Raw genomic sequence first — 16,460 nt, forward strand, 5'->3', positions numbered from 1 at the left:
AGAAATGTGTTTCCTCAAGCTCAGGATCATCAAAAAAGCCAGACTATACAAAGCCTTTATCTTTTCAGGAATATACTCAACTAATCATAACAGACAAACGTAATTCGGATGGATACCCAGCTCCTAAAGGAATCGGAGAAGGGTGCTATTGTCCATAGGAGGTTCTTTCACGTTTTGAAACCAGCTCCTTTAGATGTTGCACCGTAAGAGCATAGATCAGCTCCCTGCTCTTAAATGATTTGATGCATTTCATTACCAAGAGCTACCCCCAAATGTTAGACTTTCTGCACACCCTTCATCTCTAAGCAGTTTCTCGCTAATATGAAAACTTCCAATTCAAGCTTCTGCAGCATTCAGTCCCCATAGTAGCAGAGGTTTGTTTTGATACCAGTGGTTAAAAAAAAAAATAAAAAAAAAAAAATTGTACTGTGCTATAGAGACAACACTTACAGCCCACTCTGACAGCCAATTTATCTACAGTCCAAATTCATAGCTAATCAAGTCACTAGAGCAAGCATATCATCCACGTACCATGCTCTGCAAGTTCCTTCTGACAAACACTTAACATCTGCAGTCTTTTGAAACACAAGACATTTTTCCACAGCTACAGAAGTCAGACTGTGCTATGGATGACTGGCCCCTGAAGTCCTATTTCTGCAAGTAGGAACTGATGACCTGAGAACTGTTAACATCAAGGAACTAAGCAGGCAACAATCTCAAAGGGATGTTTAAGTGATGCTACCCAAATAGTTTCTTCCCACATAAAAATCTACTACTTTCAAGATTTACAATACTTTTTATCAATAAGGCATTTGCCTGAACTTAAAACACCGAAGACAAGGGCTCTGCTGCTACACTGAAGCAGTACTTTTAAGGTACCTTTTAAGTCTGATGTCTGTCTGTATTGTCCTAGTGTGGAAAATGAACACAGTTGACATTATCTTCATTTTCTCTCAAAAAAAACCCAAAACACTAGCAAGGGGGAAAAAAAAAAAAAAAAAAAAAACAATCATATTCAACAATTCATGTATGCTCATACACATGCCTAAGAAACCCTCTTCCCCCCAGAGATGCTCCCCAATAATTGTTGGTATGATGTCAACTTTTATTTTAAAGTTTAAAGAATATTTTGGTTTTACTTGTGACACCAGCTCACTACAGCCTCCACCTCTTCTACTAATCACAGACTAGACAGAAAGGCTACACGAGCTCAAAAACACATCTAACCACACAGAGAATAGACCTGATTGGACTTCAAACAGAAACTTAAGATCACAGAAGAATCAGTCTATTTTTTGCACTGGCAGTATTAACCATTTCTGCCTAATTTTCTTCTCTGGAGCTCTTCCTTCCTCTCACCTGGGGGCAGCGGGGGAAAGCAACCTAGAGAGAATACTATTCTACTCTTCATACACCCACTGAACCACAGACTGACTTTAAAGAACCATATTTAAATGAGGTTCAAATTACGTTCCTACTGAACTAGATTCTAAAGAACATATTTTTATTAAAAGCGAACACGTACATAGGACATAACCTTCCGGCTTTCCTTAGCTTATTAATGGGTGACACCACCTCTTTCCATCTTGGAAGGCTCAATCAACATTTATATCTTCACCTTTGTACACCTGAAAGCAAAATCCCAATTTCATTCACTTTAAGGAGGCAGAGAGAATGTTACTCAGAACATATTTCCAGTATTGATTCAGAACTGTTCTCTGAATGAGCAAATAGTCAATTAATAACAAGAGGGAGACTAAGTATAGGGAGGTCTCCATTTGTAATACCTAGAGACATCCTGCTATCACAAAGCATAAAGGCATATATTTTCTTCTAAAAGTACAAGTGAGTAAACCAGGGAGTAAGAAGTTACAGTAATTCCTACAAAGTTTATTTTAAAAGCAAACTTGATTCAGGACAAGAATTGTAGCATAAAACAGTTCTGAGAACCATGGAAAATAGCAAGCTAGAAGTTTATTCTAAAACTTCAAGAAGAAAATTTAATATCGCTCAAATTAGGCAGGTAACAGAACAGGCATTTACAAAACAATAAGAGTAATTTCCATTCAGTATTGAAGAACTAGATATTTTCTACAGCTGCTGTTATCACAAGATCCTTAACTACTTTGATATGGACAAGTAACACCAAATAGATATTGATGATGCATCAAGACACAAAATAACAAGTGCAAAGATACAACAGAAAGTTGCCATCAGAGTTAGACTTCCAAGTAAAAGAGCAACCATGTCTTAAATTACAAGATACAGTAAAAAAAGTGATGATCTATAGTCACACAGAACAGAGCTCACTAGTGCCTTGATGAAAATATACCACCTAATGTATATCAATCTTCAGACATCAATATAGGAAAAAAAAAAAACCCACACCAAAACAACATCCAACCTTTAAAAGCACACCTTACCTCCCTGCTATGTTCCAACAGGAAAAAAAAGGTAACATGGTAAAATACCAGAACAACTTCATTCTTCACTGGGGGAGAAAAGGTGCAAGTAACCACAATAAACTGAAAAGAGAGCTGCCCAAATTATATTTTTGAAATATCGTCATTTCTAAACCAGTAGAACAACAGGTTCCTGAGAGTTTACCTATTGTTCCTGCAACCCACTGTTGAGCACAAACTGCAATTAAAAAAAATTTTTAAATCCCCACTTATTTCATCATTATTTTATAGCTCACCGGTCCTCTATGCCAAACAATAACATACCATAGAAAGAAAGCTAAAGGTTTGCAACAGCACAGATTTTCATGGTTCTGAGCTATCAAGTCAAATTCTCTCTATATTGGGAGGTGGCCAAGCTGCCAGGTTTGGGAAGATTTTTTGTGTTGTTTTTAAAGCATTAACTAGCTATTTCATGATAGTTGCAGAGGAAGCACGTAATGTCTAACTAAGTTAACATATGTTTTCAGATTAGCAAAGTAAACAGAGATTAAAAATTAGCATTTTCATACTGCTTAACATCTATAAAACTTCCTGATAACAATGACAAAAGTATCATCACACCTATTTCATAAGCAGAAAAGCACAATTGCAATGAGATGTTCAGGTCGAGGTCATGCAACAAGTCGTGTGTTTTTTTAAAGTTCCTGGAGCACAATCCAAATATTGTGATACCAATGACACCTAAATTCTTGTTATGAATTAACGACATGCAATCTTTCCAGTCTCTCTTCTTGTCCTTGTAGCAGGACCCTTCATCATCTTCAGGAATTAAATATATGACCTAATTAAAATATCTTTGGGATTTAATACAGGAAACCTGTTTAATTTCAAACAGAATGTCATAAACAAGAGGCCTCATTCATTAATAATCTCTCCCAGCTTTTGTTTCTATTCAAGAATATCTAACATGTGCATTAGGGCCTCAGAGAAGTCCCAGCAAGGAAAAGTGTAAATTTAACTTATCAGGACTCAGAAGACTTCACTAAACATACACAAAAGTAATTACTTTCCACATCTTACTGAACTTGTACTTTGGGACAAAAGCTATAGAAGTAGTTATTTGATGAATAATTAGTGTAGGGAAGAGAACAGGGCTCTCATTAATTGAAGCAAGCCTGCACAGAGAGAAGTGACATACAATGAGAACACAAGTGGAGCCAGTTTCTTTTTTCATATATTACAGACATGGAAAGAGAAGCATGCAGTTAGACAATAAAATTCAACAATAAAAGACTAAGTCTATTCAACATGAAGAGAAGCAGGAAATAAGAATCAAATGACTTTTTCCAACCAGAAGAATGAGCAGATATGCTGTTTACAGAACTGTGTTTAACAAAACCACCCCTGGAAGGTAAGCTGTGATAGTGACTGAGACTCACAGAAAAAGAGACATATCCTCAAATGCTCACATTAATCACCAAAAAAGAATAACGGCAGGTACAATCCTAAAGTCTACAGTAGGCATAATTGGCATAATTATGAAAAAAATATAAGCAGAGGTACAAAATCAGTATGCTACAAGCCACATACTTTTCTACTGACCTGCTAAAGGACATTTGAGATATAGCAAGATGTCATTGATAATTCCAGCGCCTCCCTAACAATTAGTGCAATAAAAAAAAAATAATATTACTAGACTACGTGCACCACTACCTTTTCACCTACTGCACTCCCACAATATCTCAAAACTTTGTTGAAGACATTCAAACAGCAACCAGGACTGTTTCAGCAGGTCAGAAGAGAACTTGGATTCTGCCTCTAAGTTTTCTGTAGAGAGCATACGGTAACAGTCAACTTGGCCCTTTTCTAATCCAAGTATTATTCAGACTTGCATCCAGAAGCATGCATTGCAACCTCCCCCCCAACACCAAGAGACTCCCCATAAACAGAAAATCCCTAAACCCATATTCCCTTTAGTCAGACATTAGGCTGTTTTATTTGCATCTCTGCCCTAGGAGAACTACTTGCGTTACCATACTCCACCCATGTTTCTTCACAAACATTCACCTTCATTGAATTATCCACATTTGCCCCTTTTCACTCAATTCCTTTGATTTGAAGCCTAACCTCCAAAACAATACCCTACTCTAGCTTTGGCCAGCCAACACAAGAGCAGCCTTAAACAGTTTTTCTACTGTCATCGTCTGAAAGCCTTCCGTAGCTTCTGCCCTGAGTTCAGCCGAATTAAGCAGCAGGGAATATAAAATTTACCATGGAAACTGAGTCACAGAAAACACTGTGAACAAGAAAGCGGGAGGAGATTTCCCTGACTAACCACAGATATAAGGGGCAAATCACAACAAGTTCTCAAAAAAAGAAGATAAAATGGATTTTATTTCACTAAAAAAAATGCACATTTCAATTTTATTCCCAGTAACAGCAAACAAACTTGTGTATGTGATAATAAAAAACTTAAACTATAAGTCTTACAAATAAAATACATTAGACATTAAATGCACAGCCCAAACCAGTCTTAAAGTAAGACAGTTTATTTCCTGATGACTCTTACTAGCTGGGCATTTGACTCACAGAAATCTTTAAGTGTACACACACCTTTAAGTTCATTCTATCATTGGGTAAAGTTCCTCATCTTAAGGGTTCACATTAGAAGGCAAGTAGCATAATTCAGTGGTTTAAGGAGCAGTCAGAGGCAGGTCTATTAAGTTTTGTGAAAATTAATGGCCTTGGAGACATAAATTAGATTTCCTGCATCTCACTTCCAGTTTGTAAAAATGAGGATTAAGTGCTTAAGTCTCCTGCACCAACCTCATTAGAAGACCTCTAATGGAGCCATTGCACTCCTTTTTATAGAATATGTACCACCCTGGCACAGAGATAACAGGTACCAGAAGGACACACAACTACTGTTAAACTGCACGTGTTTTGCTGACCTAAAGAACCTGTGGCCTTTGCCATTTTGAAATTTACTAAGAACAAGGAGCAAGGCAAAGCTTTCTTTGCAGAATCTTGTCAAGATACTGGGCCTTAACCAGATAAATTTTAAGCAACTTCACCAATATAAGAAGTTCATACTTCTGCTTCCACACTTCAAAGTTTCTTTCATACTTCCAATTTCATACTTCAGTTCTAGATCATACTGAAGTACAATCACAGTGAACCTGATGCACCCGAACAAGAGGTGAAGTACCTGAATTAAAGCTATTGCAGACAGAGAGAATGGGAAAACAAGTTGAAGAATTATGAAGGAACACAGCTAGAATTCCAAGAGACAGGTTAAGTCGTTCTTGTGGGCAAGAAAAACTTCCAAAGAACAGATGAGCACCACTACTAAAAAACACACACAGAGTGGAAGACAGAAGTTTAAGAGAAAAGCAGCTCCCTTCAACTCAAAGCTTTCCAAGCTCAGAGCCACTCTTCAATTACCATGCCCTATCACCATGAAGCATTTGCTCTGAAGAACCTTCCCACATGCCAAGTACTCTTTCTTAAGTCAAAGCAAATCTGGAGGTTCCAATTGCCTGGGCACCATGACTTTTACTGGGTATAATTTCTATAATTCAATGAAGAAATACAACCCTTAAAGCACTAGAGTTCTATGACGTACCACCAGTTACTTCTTTCATATTGATGACACTTTTCATGATAACATACATGAATGAATGAAGACTCCTAAATCAAGGAAAAGATAAAAAGAGGCTTTTTAGCATCAACACCATGTGCTCTAGTCCCTTGTGGTTGTTTGTATCAGCAGACTAATGTCATATACACACTTGTTTAAGAAGATTCATAATCCTTAAACACATATATTTAGTAACTCTGATATTTAGCCCAAAGCTTCTGATCCTCTAACATCCTATAATAGTTAATTACTAACTGAACTTGCCATTTTTCTTGAAACCAGGGAATAAACTGGTTGCCAGAATAGTAAGCTTTGACAGAAACCATCATATTCTGTTTTAATTCTCTATTCCACCACACCAACACACTCAAGCCTAGATCATCCTGCTTTACATAGCAATGCAACCACATAATTACCATAAGTGCTCAGGTTTAAAACAAAGTACAATCTTACAAGCTCCCCCTAGACCATAGCGATTTCAGTCGCAGTATAGAAAAGACCTCTCTCTGGCATCACAAGTCTCACTCAATGCCTTTAGCTGCAACTGTTAACACTAAAAGTCTACTATTCACTACGCATTTTAGCTCTCCCACAGCCTATACAGGCTCTGAACTGTTTCTCACTTAAAGGAAACTTAAAACCTCCCTTCACTAGAAATTCTATTGCCAAAATAACAATATCTTTTGTTAAATTTTTTTAAGATATTAGCTAAAACAAGACAATTTGTCAGTTTATGTAATACATGGGTGGCTATGGAACGAGTAGTACTACACAGACTGCTGACTCAGGGTATAAATGCACAGATGAGGTCCCATGAGTCACAGTCACTCTACCTTAAGTGCCCAGAGCCATTTACTGAAGGAGAGAAGTAAACAGGACTGCTTGAAGTTACCTGTCCTTCAGGGAAAGAAAACCGGCATCTCTCACATATGCTGCCACTGAGAGTGAACACTGGCTGTGTATCTAACGTTAATTTACACAGCAACTTACCTTACGCTAACTCATTAATGTGCCCCTACCTCACGTTAGGCACAAATATATACATATAAGTTACATGCATCACAATGCACACGATCAACAGTCCCCCCCCCGCCCCCAGGTAGATTCCCCCATCCATTCGTCTACACACATTCAGACTACCATGATTCCATGCACAGAAATGTGACTATAAGATCAAGAGTTTAATATACAGCATCTGCCTAAGAATTTAATATATACCACTTGCAAGATATCCGAGATCAAATAAGATCTATCATTTTTTAGTCCCCTCAATGAATTAGGCTTACTCCAGATAAGGATTCGTTTGTGGGAGAACTGGTATAAACACACACACCAAGAGCCATGTCAAAGCAAACAAAAGCTTGATTTTCTAAAATTTTAACAGTGATTTCTCCCTAGTAAGAAATTCTGCTCCTTAATGTTTTTATTCATTTTTATCATCAGGTACAACAAGAACATTCCCCGTACGTGTCTTCACCAACAGTTGTATGAGATGCCTGCTCCCAGACCAGCTGATCACTAAGAATGCTTCCAAACAGCTCCAAAAAAAAAAAAAAGGGAAAGAAGATCCACAGGAAGGTGGGCCAAGTGCCCAAGAACTTGTCTGTTTCCACCCCAAAACAGTTGGCCATATGAAAAAGACAAACATAAAGGAGAAACTGCTCATCACACAGAGAGAGATATTTATTAGCACTAGATGACAGAACTTCCTTTCTCCTTCTTTAACCTGGTTTCTCAGAGAAAATAAACTCCTTAATTCACCTCACTTCCCCCTCTCCCGCCCTCCCCAACTCCCTCATTTCATGCCAGTACCTTCTAGCGCGTAATGAATTTCAAACCAGCCTGCCACAACAGTCATCTCAGCAATAACCAACATTCCTGAAAGTTTTGTGCAAACCAGCAGATGGATAGGAAAAAACTCTCTAATTAATTACATCCCCACTAAGGCACGGCCAGACAGAAACCAGGATTTTAAGTTTTGCTTGGCAGCCAGCTAGTCCACAGGCACAATACATGCTACTCGCCCATTCAACTGTTATGAAGGACAGGGGAAAAAGAGGAATTAACTGGTTACAGGGATGGAGGGGGCAAGCTTCAGGACTTACAAGCTCTTGTCTCCTCAGAAGAACTACTAGCACATAAGCTTCATTACTACCACTGGTCATGAAACTAAGTTTACACTACAACCTTCATTGCGGGCACTAGAAAAGACCACGTAACACCCATCGCTATAAAACAGAACACCTGTTGCATATTTGAAACAGGCCAAAACTGACTCTCAGTATCAGGGATTGATAATACCACGATAATGATTTTTTTTTTTTAATATAGACAAGTAGATTAAATGCGTAGATTAACTAAGACCTCAAAATTAACGAGCACATTTTCTTCCACTTACCTTGAATCTTAAAATAGTGAACTAGCCTCTCATTCGTGTTCTGTAGGAAGAACAAAACAGAACCTACATGTTCAAAGAATGATTCGTTTTTCAATAACTCAATCAGAAAAATTTACTTTTTAATCTATCAAATTTATGCAATACCTAAACTGATCTACATAGTCAGGGTTGCACTTTTAACAGAATTAAGATGCCAAATACAAATGCCATCCTTTATGCCTAGAATTCAGAGAAACACCATCAGCTCCAATACAGTGCATTTCATGCACACACCTCTAAGAATTTCACAAAAAAAGGCCATCATTATCCCCATTAGGCATAGAGGAAAAACTGATGTTTGTATTCAAGCTGATTTCACTTTTCTCTAGGTCAACGTACTATTCTGGATGCTCAGTGAACTAAACAGACATTTATAGTAAACAAAAAAAAAAAAAACCAGAAACGCCACTATTGAAACAGGAATAGTCAGCTAATATTTCGATCTGTTTGGTTTTTTCAGTCACTTAGAGCAATTCCTTGCCCCAGTGGACTTTTAAATGAAAAGGAGCCAGGGTAGTATTCATATCTTCTTTGCTCCTTTGTTCATACATCAGCCTCTCTGAAAAGAGCAGTTGGGCACAGCTACCAACATTATAAAAGCTTGTGTAAAATGCTGCTGGCAAAGCAACATAAAGAGCACAATACTGCGTTGTAGATCCTGCTCCCTAACACCTCCTATCACTCCAAGAAGTGGCTAGATTTTCTTCCCAGCAACTTGCTGGAAACGCCATTTCCAAACTGCATCTAATCACACTCACCTCCTTCAGATACCTTCCATACCACCAATGACCATCTCACATACCTTCCAATTTCCTTATTGCAGTAAACCAACTTAACATCAGTAGAGTACAAGCTTCATTTCAAGCAGCTTTAAAAAAAAAGCACGCAAAATAAACAGGCCTCCAATCAATAGGGGTTTTGTCCTGTTTTGGTTCCAACATAGGTCTTTTTTAAAAATATGTTGTATTTTAAGCCTATTGATTTAAATATAAGCTCTGAGCTAAAATCAGATACTATGCATCCCTATAAGTCAAGCAGGATGATTTGTTTAGACTTCATGCAACCGAAACAACTGCAATATATTTCCATAGCAAAACCAGAGTGAAAAATAGCTGAACGTTAAAAATAGCTAGTCTAACCAGGATATCATCCTGAAAAAAACCAAATAACCTGTACATTAGAAAGTTAGAGTGTTGTTTTGTGGTTTTTTTAATGGTTAACTTCAACCCCAACCACCCCTTTTAAATTTACATAGTTCCTCACTCATCTCAGGATCACATAATAATTAATTGTTTTCCAATTGTCATTATTTTTTAAACTAGAAATTAACTACAATTAGAGTACTGTATTCATATGCCAACAACACAGAGCGTAACCTGTTACCGAAGCTTACAGTGTCCTTAAATATGGCACGTAATGAAATCAAAGCTACCCTCAGGCAATCTTAATGTACGAACAGCTCTGCTGAGAGGATAACACCGGTTCTGCTGTGCCATTACACAGCCAGTAACACATACTTGCAAAATTCTATATGCTCATAGCACGCTTCTTTCCTCCCACTCCCAAAAGCGAAATAACTTCTTTATGGGCAAAACAACTACCCAGTACGGCTAGAACAGAGAGATGCATTTTGTAGCTACGACAGTAAATTTACAAATAGCGTGTTATTAAAAAAAAGTCAATTACTAAACTGCAACATCAGAATGCCATTTTTCTCACCTAAGCTGTAATCAGCATTAAGAATTATACACGCCATATCTCTTCACATTCACGAATGTTGTTGATTATTAGCCTTTTGCTGCAGCGGCACCGAATCTATACCCACAACTCCACAGGATGGGCTTCTGCATGCATACAAAACCCCCACTAAGGTGAAACCAACCCCTGGATGCAAAGAAATCACTATCTGTTAAACCAGCTACATAATTACCATTTAAGGCAGGTCTGTCTCCTAGCTCCACTTACCTTTTTTGCCCAAGAAACGCTTCCCATTTTGCATAAGGATATGAAGAGCTTTGTCCAGACGGAGAGTTATCATCCCTCTCTGGGTCACTCCATAGTATAAATTCACATGCCATAGGATTCATAAAGCCACAGAGAGGCAGCATAAGTATTTCACTGTACCTCTCTGTGAACTCAAATCATAGCATTCATGCAGACAACAACTTTAACATTATTGTAGGCTATCACGAGCCACACCAAAGCTAAACGAGTGGTAGAAAGATAAAAAAAGAAAGCATCCTCAACCCAGAAGCAATCACCACATTTTATTCAAGCAAGGAAACTGAAGTCATTTACCCCAATTATACACTGAAGTCAGCTAAAGAGTCAAAAACAAAAAACTTGGAGCCCTCACGATTAAACTATGACAGTCACTGCTGCCTATTTTCCAAAGGATCTAGCGCACTGGCATCTTTTCCTCAACATCCACAAGTTTTTTTTTCCCCCCCCCTTCTGCATACCTCAGTATCACCAGCTAGTTGAAGTTTTCAGCAAGCTAACTGAGATTTTACCGTACCTCAATAACCCAAAAGCTCAAGCCCTTGTGCAGCAGTTGCTCTTTTACAGCTTCAGCACACACTGTAGTAGTAGTCCTGGGAGAAGCAAGGAGTTGGACACGATGATCTTTATGGGTTCCTTCCAACTCGAGACATGCTACGATTCCACAATTGGGTTTGGTTTTGGGGTGGGTTTTTTTGGTTTTTTGTTTGGTTTTTTTATAGATGCTGCCGTAAAAACAGAAACATTAAACAATCATCAGGAAAGGAAACTATGTATACACCGAGATTGACCTCTGCACACTTCCTTTTACTTTTGTGATCCCAGTGCATTTATTTATCTTAAGTATTCTCCTTTGACAGTAGTTTTCCTTGCACACTGCCTTCACACCAAACAACCCAAAGCTAATACACAAATCTGAAGTGTAGTCATTTTTATTTGAAGCCGGCTGGGCTTTTCATTTGGGGGGGAGAAGGTAGAACATGAAAGAAAGTTGAGAGGGGTTCAAAAGAGTGTACTTCCGAGCCTCACCTCATGTGCTCCCTCTCTCTTTATATATTCACTTACAGACAGAGAAAGAAGCAGAGCCAGCACTGGGAGGGGAGGAAGAAAGAACATACAGAGTGTTTTGGCGCCCTTTACCTTCTAATTTACTATTTTGCTTTTTTGCAAGGTTACCAAAAGGCCATTCTGGGGGAAGGAGGAAAGAGCTAGAAAAATGCTTCCCATTCTCTATCTTTCACTTCTCAAAAGAAAAAGATACCGTGCTTGAGTGAGAGCACGGTCCCAAACACAGCAGAGTGTACGGCAAAGAACAATGAGCTCCCAAGCCTGGGCATTGTGTGCATCTACCTCCTTCTCTTCCCTCCAGACCTCATCCACCGACAAGACAAATCTCTAAAATCGCTATTCATCTGAACCAGGCCACTGAAATCAACCCCAGTTCGTAGTTTATGGTACAAACTCAAGGAGTAAAACCAAGATGAGATGTATTTACCAGAAGTGCTTTTATTATGATAGAAACGCTTCCACCCCTCTTAACCACCACGGATTTCTCAATTCTAAGGGAGCAGTGTACAAAAAAACCAAAACGTTTGCCTGGTAATACTAGAACTACAAGAAAAATATTATACATCGCACATTAATCGGAAATTTGACATGCGCCTTTTACAACCAACAACTACTTCTTTTGACACAGTGTTCTTTTTTATCTGGTTAAAATTCATATTTAAGAACAGGCATACTATTTGCATTATGTCACTTCAGAATTGTTCTGAGAAAGCATTTTTATTAAATTGTGACAGTAAGAACTAATGGCTGAGGCTCCTCATTTCAGTTACATTGGCACACAAGCAAAAAAATATCTTTGTTTTCAATAATTGGTCAATGTAACTCAGGAGTAAACAGACATCAGACAGTAGCCTGCTGACTGCACAAAAACGTTCTGAGCTTCTAATCTCCAAGAACATTACAGCTTCGAGGAAAAACTCAGCATAAGAAGTCAGTAAATCAAAAGAACTGCAACCAGCGTGTAAAAATAAATCTAATGGAAAAGACACTTCAACAATGAATTGTATTGTTTTCTTCCCAGCAATTTCTTGAACAGCCAGTCTCAGCAATGAAGCATCTAATGTTGTCTACCTCTGACTACTTTTCTGATTCTGGTCATCTTCTTTCCACACTTTAGAAACAAAAAGGTGGGGGGGGGGGGGGGAGAGAAGAAAAAACCCCACCCCTTCCTACGCTACTGAAAATGTTATGATTAAATTCATCTGCATAAAATCTTCATTTCACAATTCCATACCTACCACGCAAGAAAATAAGTGCATCTTTGAAACACCTAAGCCGATTTCCTCTATGCGTCCATTTAAGTTCAGTATTTCCCAACCTCGCTTTTATTCAAAAGGTTAACAACTTAAACCCGGAGAACCTTTCCTCTACCGAGCATTAGACACGACACTAACAAAAACAAACAAACAAAACCACAAAAAACCCACCCAAACACACACACACACACACACACACACAAAATCAGACCCAGCACCCCCGCGCACGCACCCTCCCAAAGCAAGAGCAGACAGGAGCAAGAAGAAGTCTGACGACCCACTTTATATTTTTATATACATGTATATATCCCCCCCTCCTCCCCGTTGCCCCCCCAGAGCCTCACGCCTGCAGACACACACACACCCCCCCCCCCGCCTTTCCCGCGTCAAGCCCCGGGCATTCTTCCCGGAGTTCCCTCAGCCACCTCTTCCTTGCCTCCCGCACTTATTAATACCGATCAACAATTAAACACACACACACAAGGAAGAGGAGGGGGGGGGAGGACGGGCCTCACACCTCACACCCACCCACCCACGGCCACAACAAAACCCCGGTAAGTTGCCCCGCTCCGCGCCCACCTACCTCGGCGGTCCGCTACACCATCCACGGCGGCTGCCTCTCACTGCCGGGACAAAGCGGCGGCGGCGGGGCCGCTGGGCGGGAGACGGAGAAGGAGGAGGAGGATGAGGAGGAGACGGCGGGGAAGCAGCTCCCCTCTTGCCCGGGCGGCGGCGGCGAGCGGCAGGTTCCCCGCGCGGTACCTCAAGAGCGGCAGCCCAGGGGCATTTTTGAACGGGGAGAGACAAGGAACGGGGCGGCGACCGGGGCGGGGGAGCGTGGGGAGGGGGGGAAGGAGGAGGAGGAGGAGGAAGAGGAGGAGGAGGAGGAGGAGGGGCGGCGGCGGGCTGAGGGTCCAGGCAGCCGAGCGCTGCCTCCGCCTGCCTTCCCTCACGCACGCACGCACCGAACGGGCACCCAGCAACGCAGCCAGGCCGGAGCCGCATACCAGTATCCGCTCTTGCCATTGGAGGACGGAGGACACCCCGTGACCCGGCAGGAGGTGGGAACCAATCGGCAAAGTGGATGGAAGTGATTTAAAAGAATAGGGGGAAGGCGTGAGGGGGGGGAGGGTGAGGGGGAGTCGGGCCGCCGCCGCCGCCGCAGGGTCGCTGGGCCCCGGTGGCACAAAGGCGGCTGAACTGCCTCCCCCCCGCTCCCTTCCCCGGCCTGGAGGGGGTGTTCGCCGGGTTCACCCCGCCGGTACGGCCCGGGGAGGGTGGCCGGGCCTTCCCCTCCCACCCCCCCCAACCCACCACCACACCACCACCACCACCACCATCATCATCATCAGGGCGTGTGGAGGGAGATCACCCAGACACCTCCACCCCTTAATTGTTCTGCGGGTTGGTTTAACAATTAAACATCAGAAGCGCTGGGGGGGGGGGGGGGATTGTTTTTAGGTCGCCTTCATCCCCCCGCTGCCGTGGCACGCTGGGCATGAGGAAAATAATGGGGAGGGTGAGCTCCCCACGGCCTCGTCCAAAGCCCCGGCACCCCCACGGCCCACGCAGGCGGGTGGGCATCGGCCACGCGGCCCAGCCCCGGGAGACACACGAGGCCTGGCACGAAGGCGGAGCGGCACCGGTGTCGGTGAACGGCACAGCGCCCTTCGGCCGGGGCTCCGCGGCGGTGTTTTGTACGCGAGTGTTTCTTCCCAGTCGTCTCCTCCTCCTGAATAAGTAAACGGTTATCGGCATTACGAGTAAACGCGATGGCGGTGTCTTCAATGGGAGACGAGGGGCAAAATTTTATGGCTCTCGTCAGAAGCTTTTGGCTGTACCGTGGCTCCAGTCCATCGGACCTCTTAGGTCCACGCTCCATGTTAGTCACATTAAGCCGCCGTTCCTGGTCTTCCGCAGAACGTTGAGATTATGCGTAAGTGCGTTGCTAGAGAAAGCTGACGCTGCTTCTAACTGCTCTGTGCGGTGAGGAAATTGTCACAACGGTAGAATTCCAAATTACCGAGTAGCAATTAATAAAATACTTGGTCACTGAAGAGATTTTTAAGCTGCTTCGTCTCTGAGCTATCACATAGTTAGAAAAGATAGCATGAAGGTACCAGTGCCGAAAATAGAGCAAACTTGTTGTTTAACATTAACCTCACCTTTCATCTGCAGAACACAGGCCAGCAAAATAAATCACATGGCGGTAAAGCAAGTCACACATTCTTCCTGGGGATCTGAGAAATTTCATGTGGAATTATATCTTGTTTTTGAAAAAGCACTAGGATATGTCAGGACAGATTTTGCCCTCAATTACACTTGTGTAACCTCAACTGTTTGCTGTCTCTGTAAACTCTCTTCATGGCTGGTTCTACTAGTATCACAGGAGATAAGTTTGAGGCTGTTAACATTATTGCCTTTAGCAGAGGGAAGTGGGAACAGTTTTCACTGAAGAGAAAGGCACACACAAGGAGATTTGAGGTCTGTACATCAGAGGAAGTTAGTTCTTTGCCCAGAACACATAGGACAAATTTATCCCTAGCATAACTTCAGGGACATTACCGCCAGAGGTTGAGACACAGAGTTGATTGTGTTCTAATAACTAATTTAGATAAGCGTCTAAAAATGCACATCAGTTAAATGTCTGACACAGCCATTTTGGAGGCTACACTTAAGCTGTCCTTGATAGAGTCTGATTCCATCTCTCCTATTTTCTCTGCTAATTACAATTTCATGTTCCTTGGACTCTGGATGTACGCATTAAAAACTGTACAAATTGCTACAGCGGCAGGCTTGCCTTCAGCTTTCCCCAGTCACTATCGCTGTGATGGGAAAATTCTCCATAGCAGCCTTTCCTTCTCTCTCTTTCTCTCCGTCTTTCCTCTCCTACTAACCTCCTGGTGATCACGTCACCACACAAGGATTAGAAGTATTTACTCACAATGTTTTGATGCCATATTTTGTCGTTAAACAAGAATAAGCATGTCTGGGGGGAATTTCTTCCTATATTGTATAACTAACGTCTGTGTACCCCCTGAAATGCACACAAGTTGAACTGCAGAAGTAGGTGATTATTCACAGCCAGTTATGGCAGGCATATCCACATCCTCATACCATGCACAAGTGATCCAATTATAAGTTTGCTTCTTAACCAGAGGATTGTTGCAGGAATAACACATGAATCTGCTGCCCTTTTGGTTTTGGGGTTGGTTTTTTTTTGGCAAAGATGCAGCCATGCCTGTGGACAATAATAAGCAAAGCTGCAGAGCTTGTCCTGTAATCTTCTACCGGCTAAAGCTACAAGGTTTAATTAACACAAGGAAGATCAAGGAAGACCCGAACACCCAAACGCTGCAGAGAGAAATCATTGCTCCTCTGTCTGGTGACTGCAGATTTTCATGGTTCACATCCCAGTGGAGAGAGATTGATGGTGAAATGACGGGGCATGTTCTCCATGTAAAATATTTTACGTACATATAGATTGTCTATATGAGATACTAGTAGGTCTCTAACAAGGCAGTTTCTGACATCTTTGCAATGTTTCGTGCGTCTATCCCGCAACGCTCCTGGGAGGTATAAAATTGCTGATGCAGAGAAAGGCTAATTGGCCAAATCCACAAAGAGACTTAAATTCCAACATGCCACATAAGGTA

General features: G+C 41.4%; 2 protein-coding genes across 3 annotated transcripts in view; one reads left to right on the forward strand and one right to left on the reverse strand.

Annotated features, from left to right (window-relative positions):
• Window positions 1–13,600, reverse strand: part of RERE (arginine-glutamic acid dipeptide repeats) — a 256,784-nt gene extending 243,184 nt beyond the window's left edge. Inside the window, exon 1 of one of the 2 annotated variants that reach the window (XM_075027303.1) lies at window positions 13,388–13,600. The gene's annotated coding sequence lies outside the window, so the exon portion shown is untranslated. The remainder of the gene's footprint in view (window positions 1–13,387) is intronic. The other variant, XM_075027299.1, reaches the window with a different exon arrangement.
• LOC142031534 (uncharacterized) lies at window positions 109–14,568 on the forward strand. The gene is made up of 3 exons (XM_075029176.1): window positions 109–203; window positions 13,364–13,865; window positions 14,266–14,568. Exons 1-3 carry the CDS (start codon window positions 109–111, stop codon window positions 14,542–14,544), a joined length of 876 nt encoding a protein of 291 aa, XP_074885277.1. The 3' UTR covers window positions 14,545–14,568.
• The last annotated feature ends 1,892 nt before the right edge of the window (window positions 14,569–16,460 follow it).

Source organism: Buteo buteo, chromosome 5 (genome assembly GCF_964188355.1).
Source record: "Buteo buteo chromosome 5, bButBut1.hap1.1, whole genome shotgun sequence".
Taxonomy (NCBI): Eukaryota; Metazoa; Chordata; class Aves; order Accipitriformes; family Accipitridae; genus Buteo; species Buteo buteo.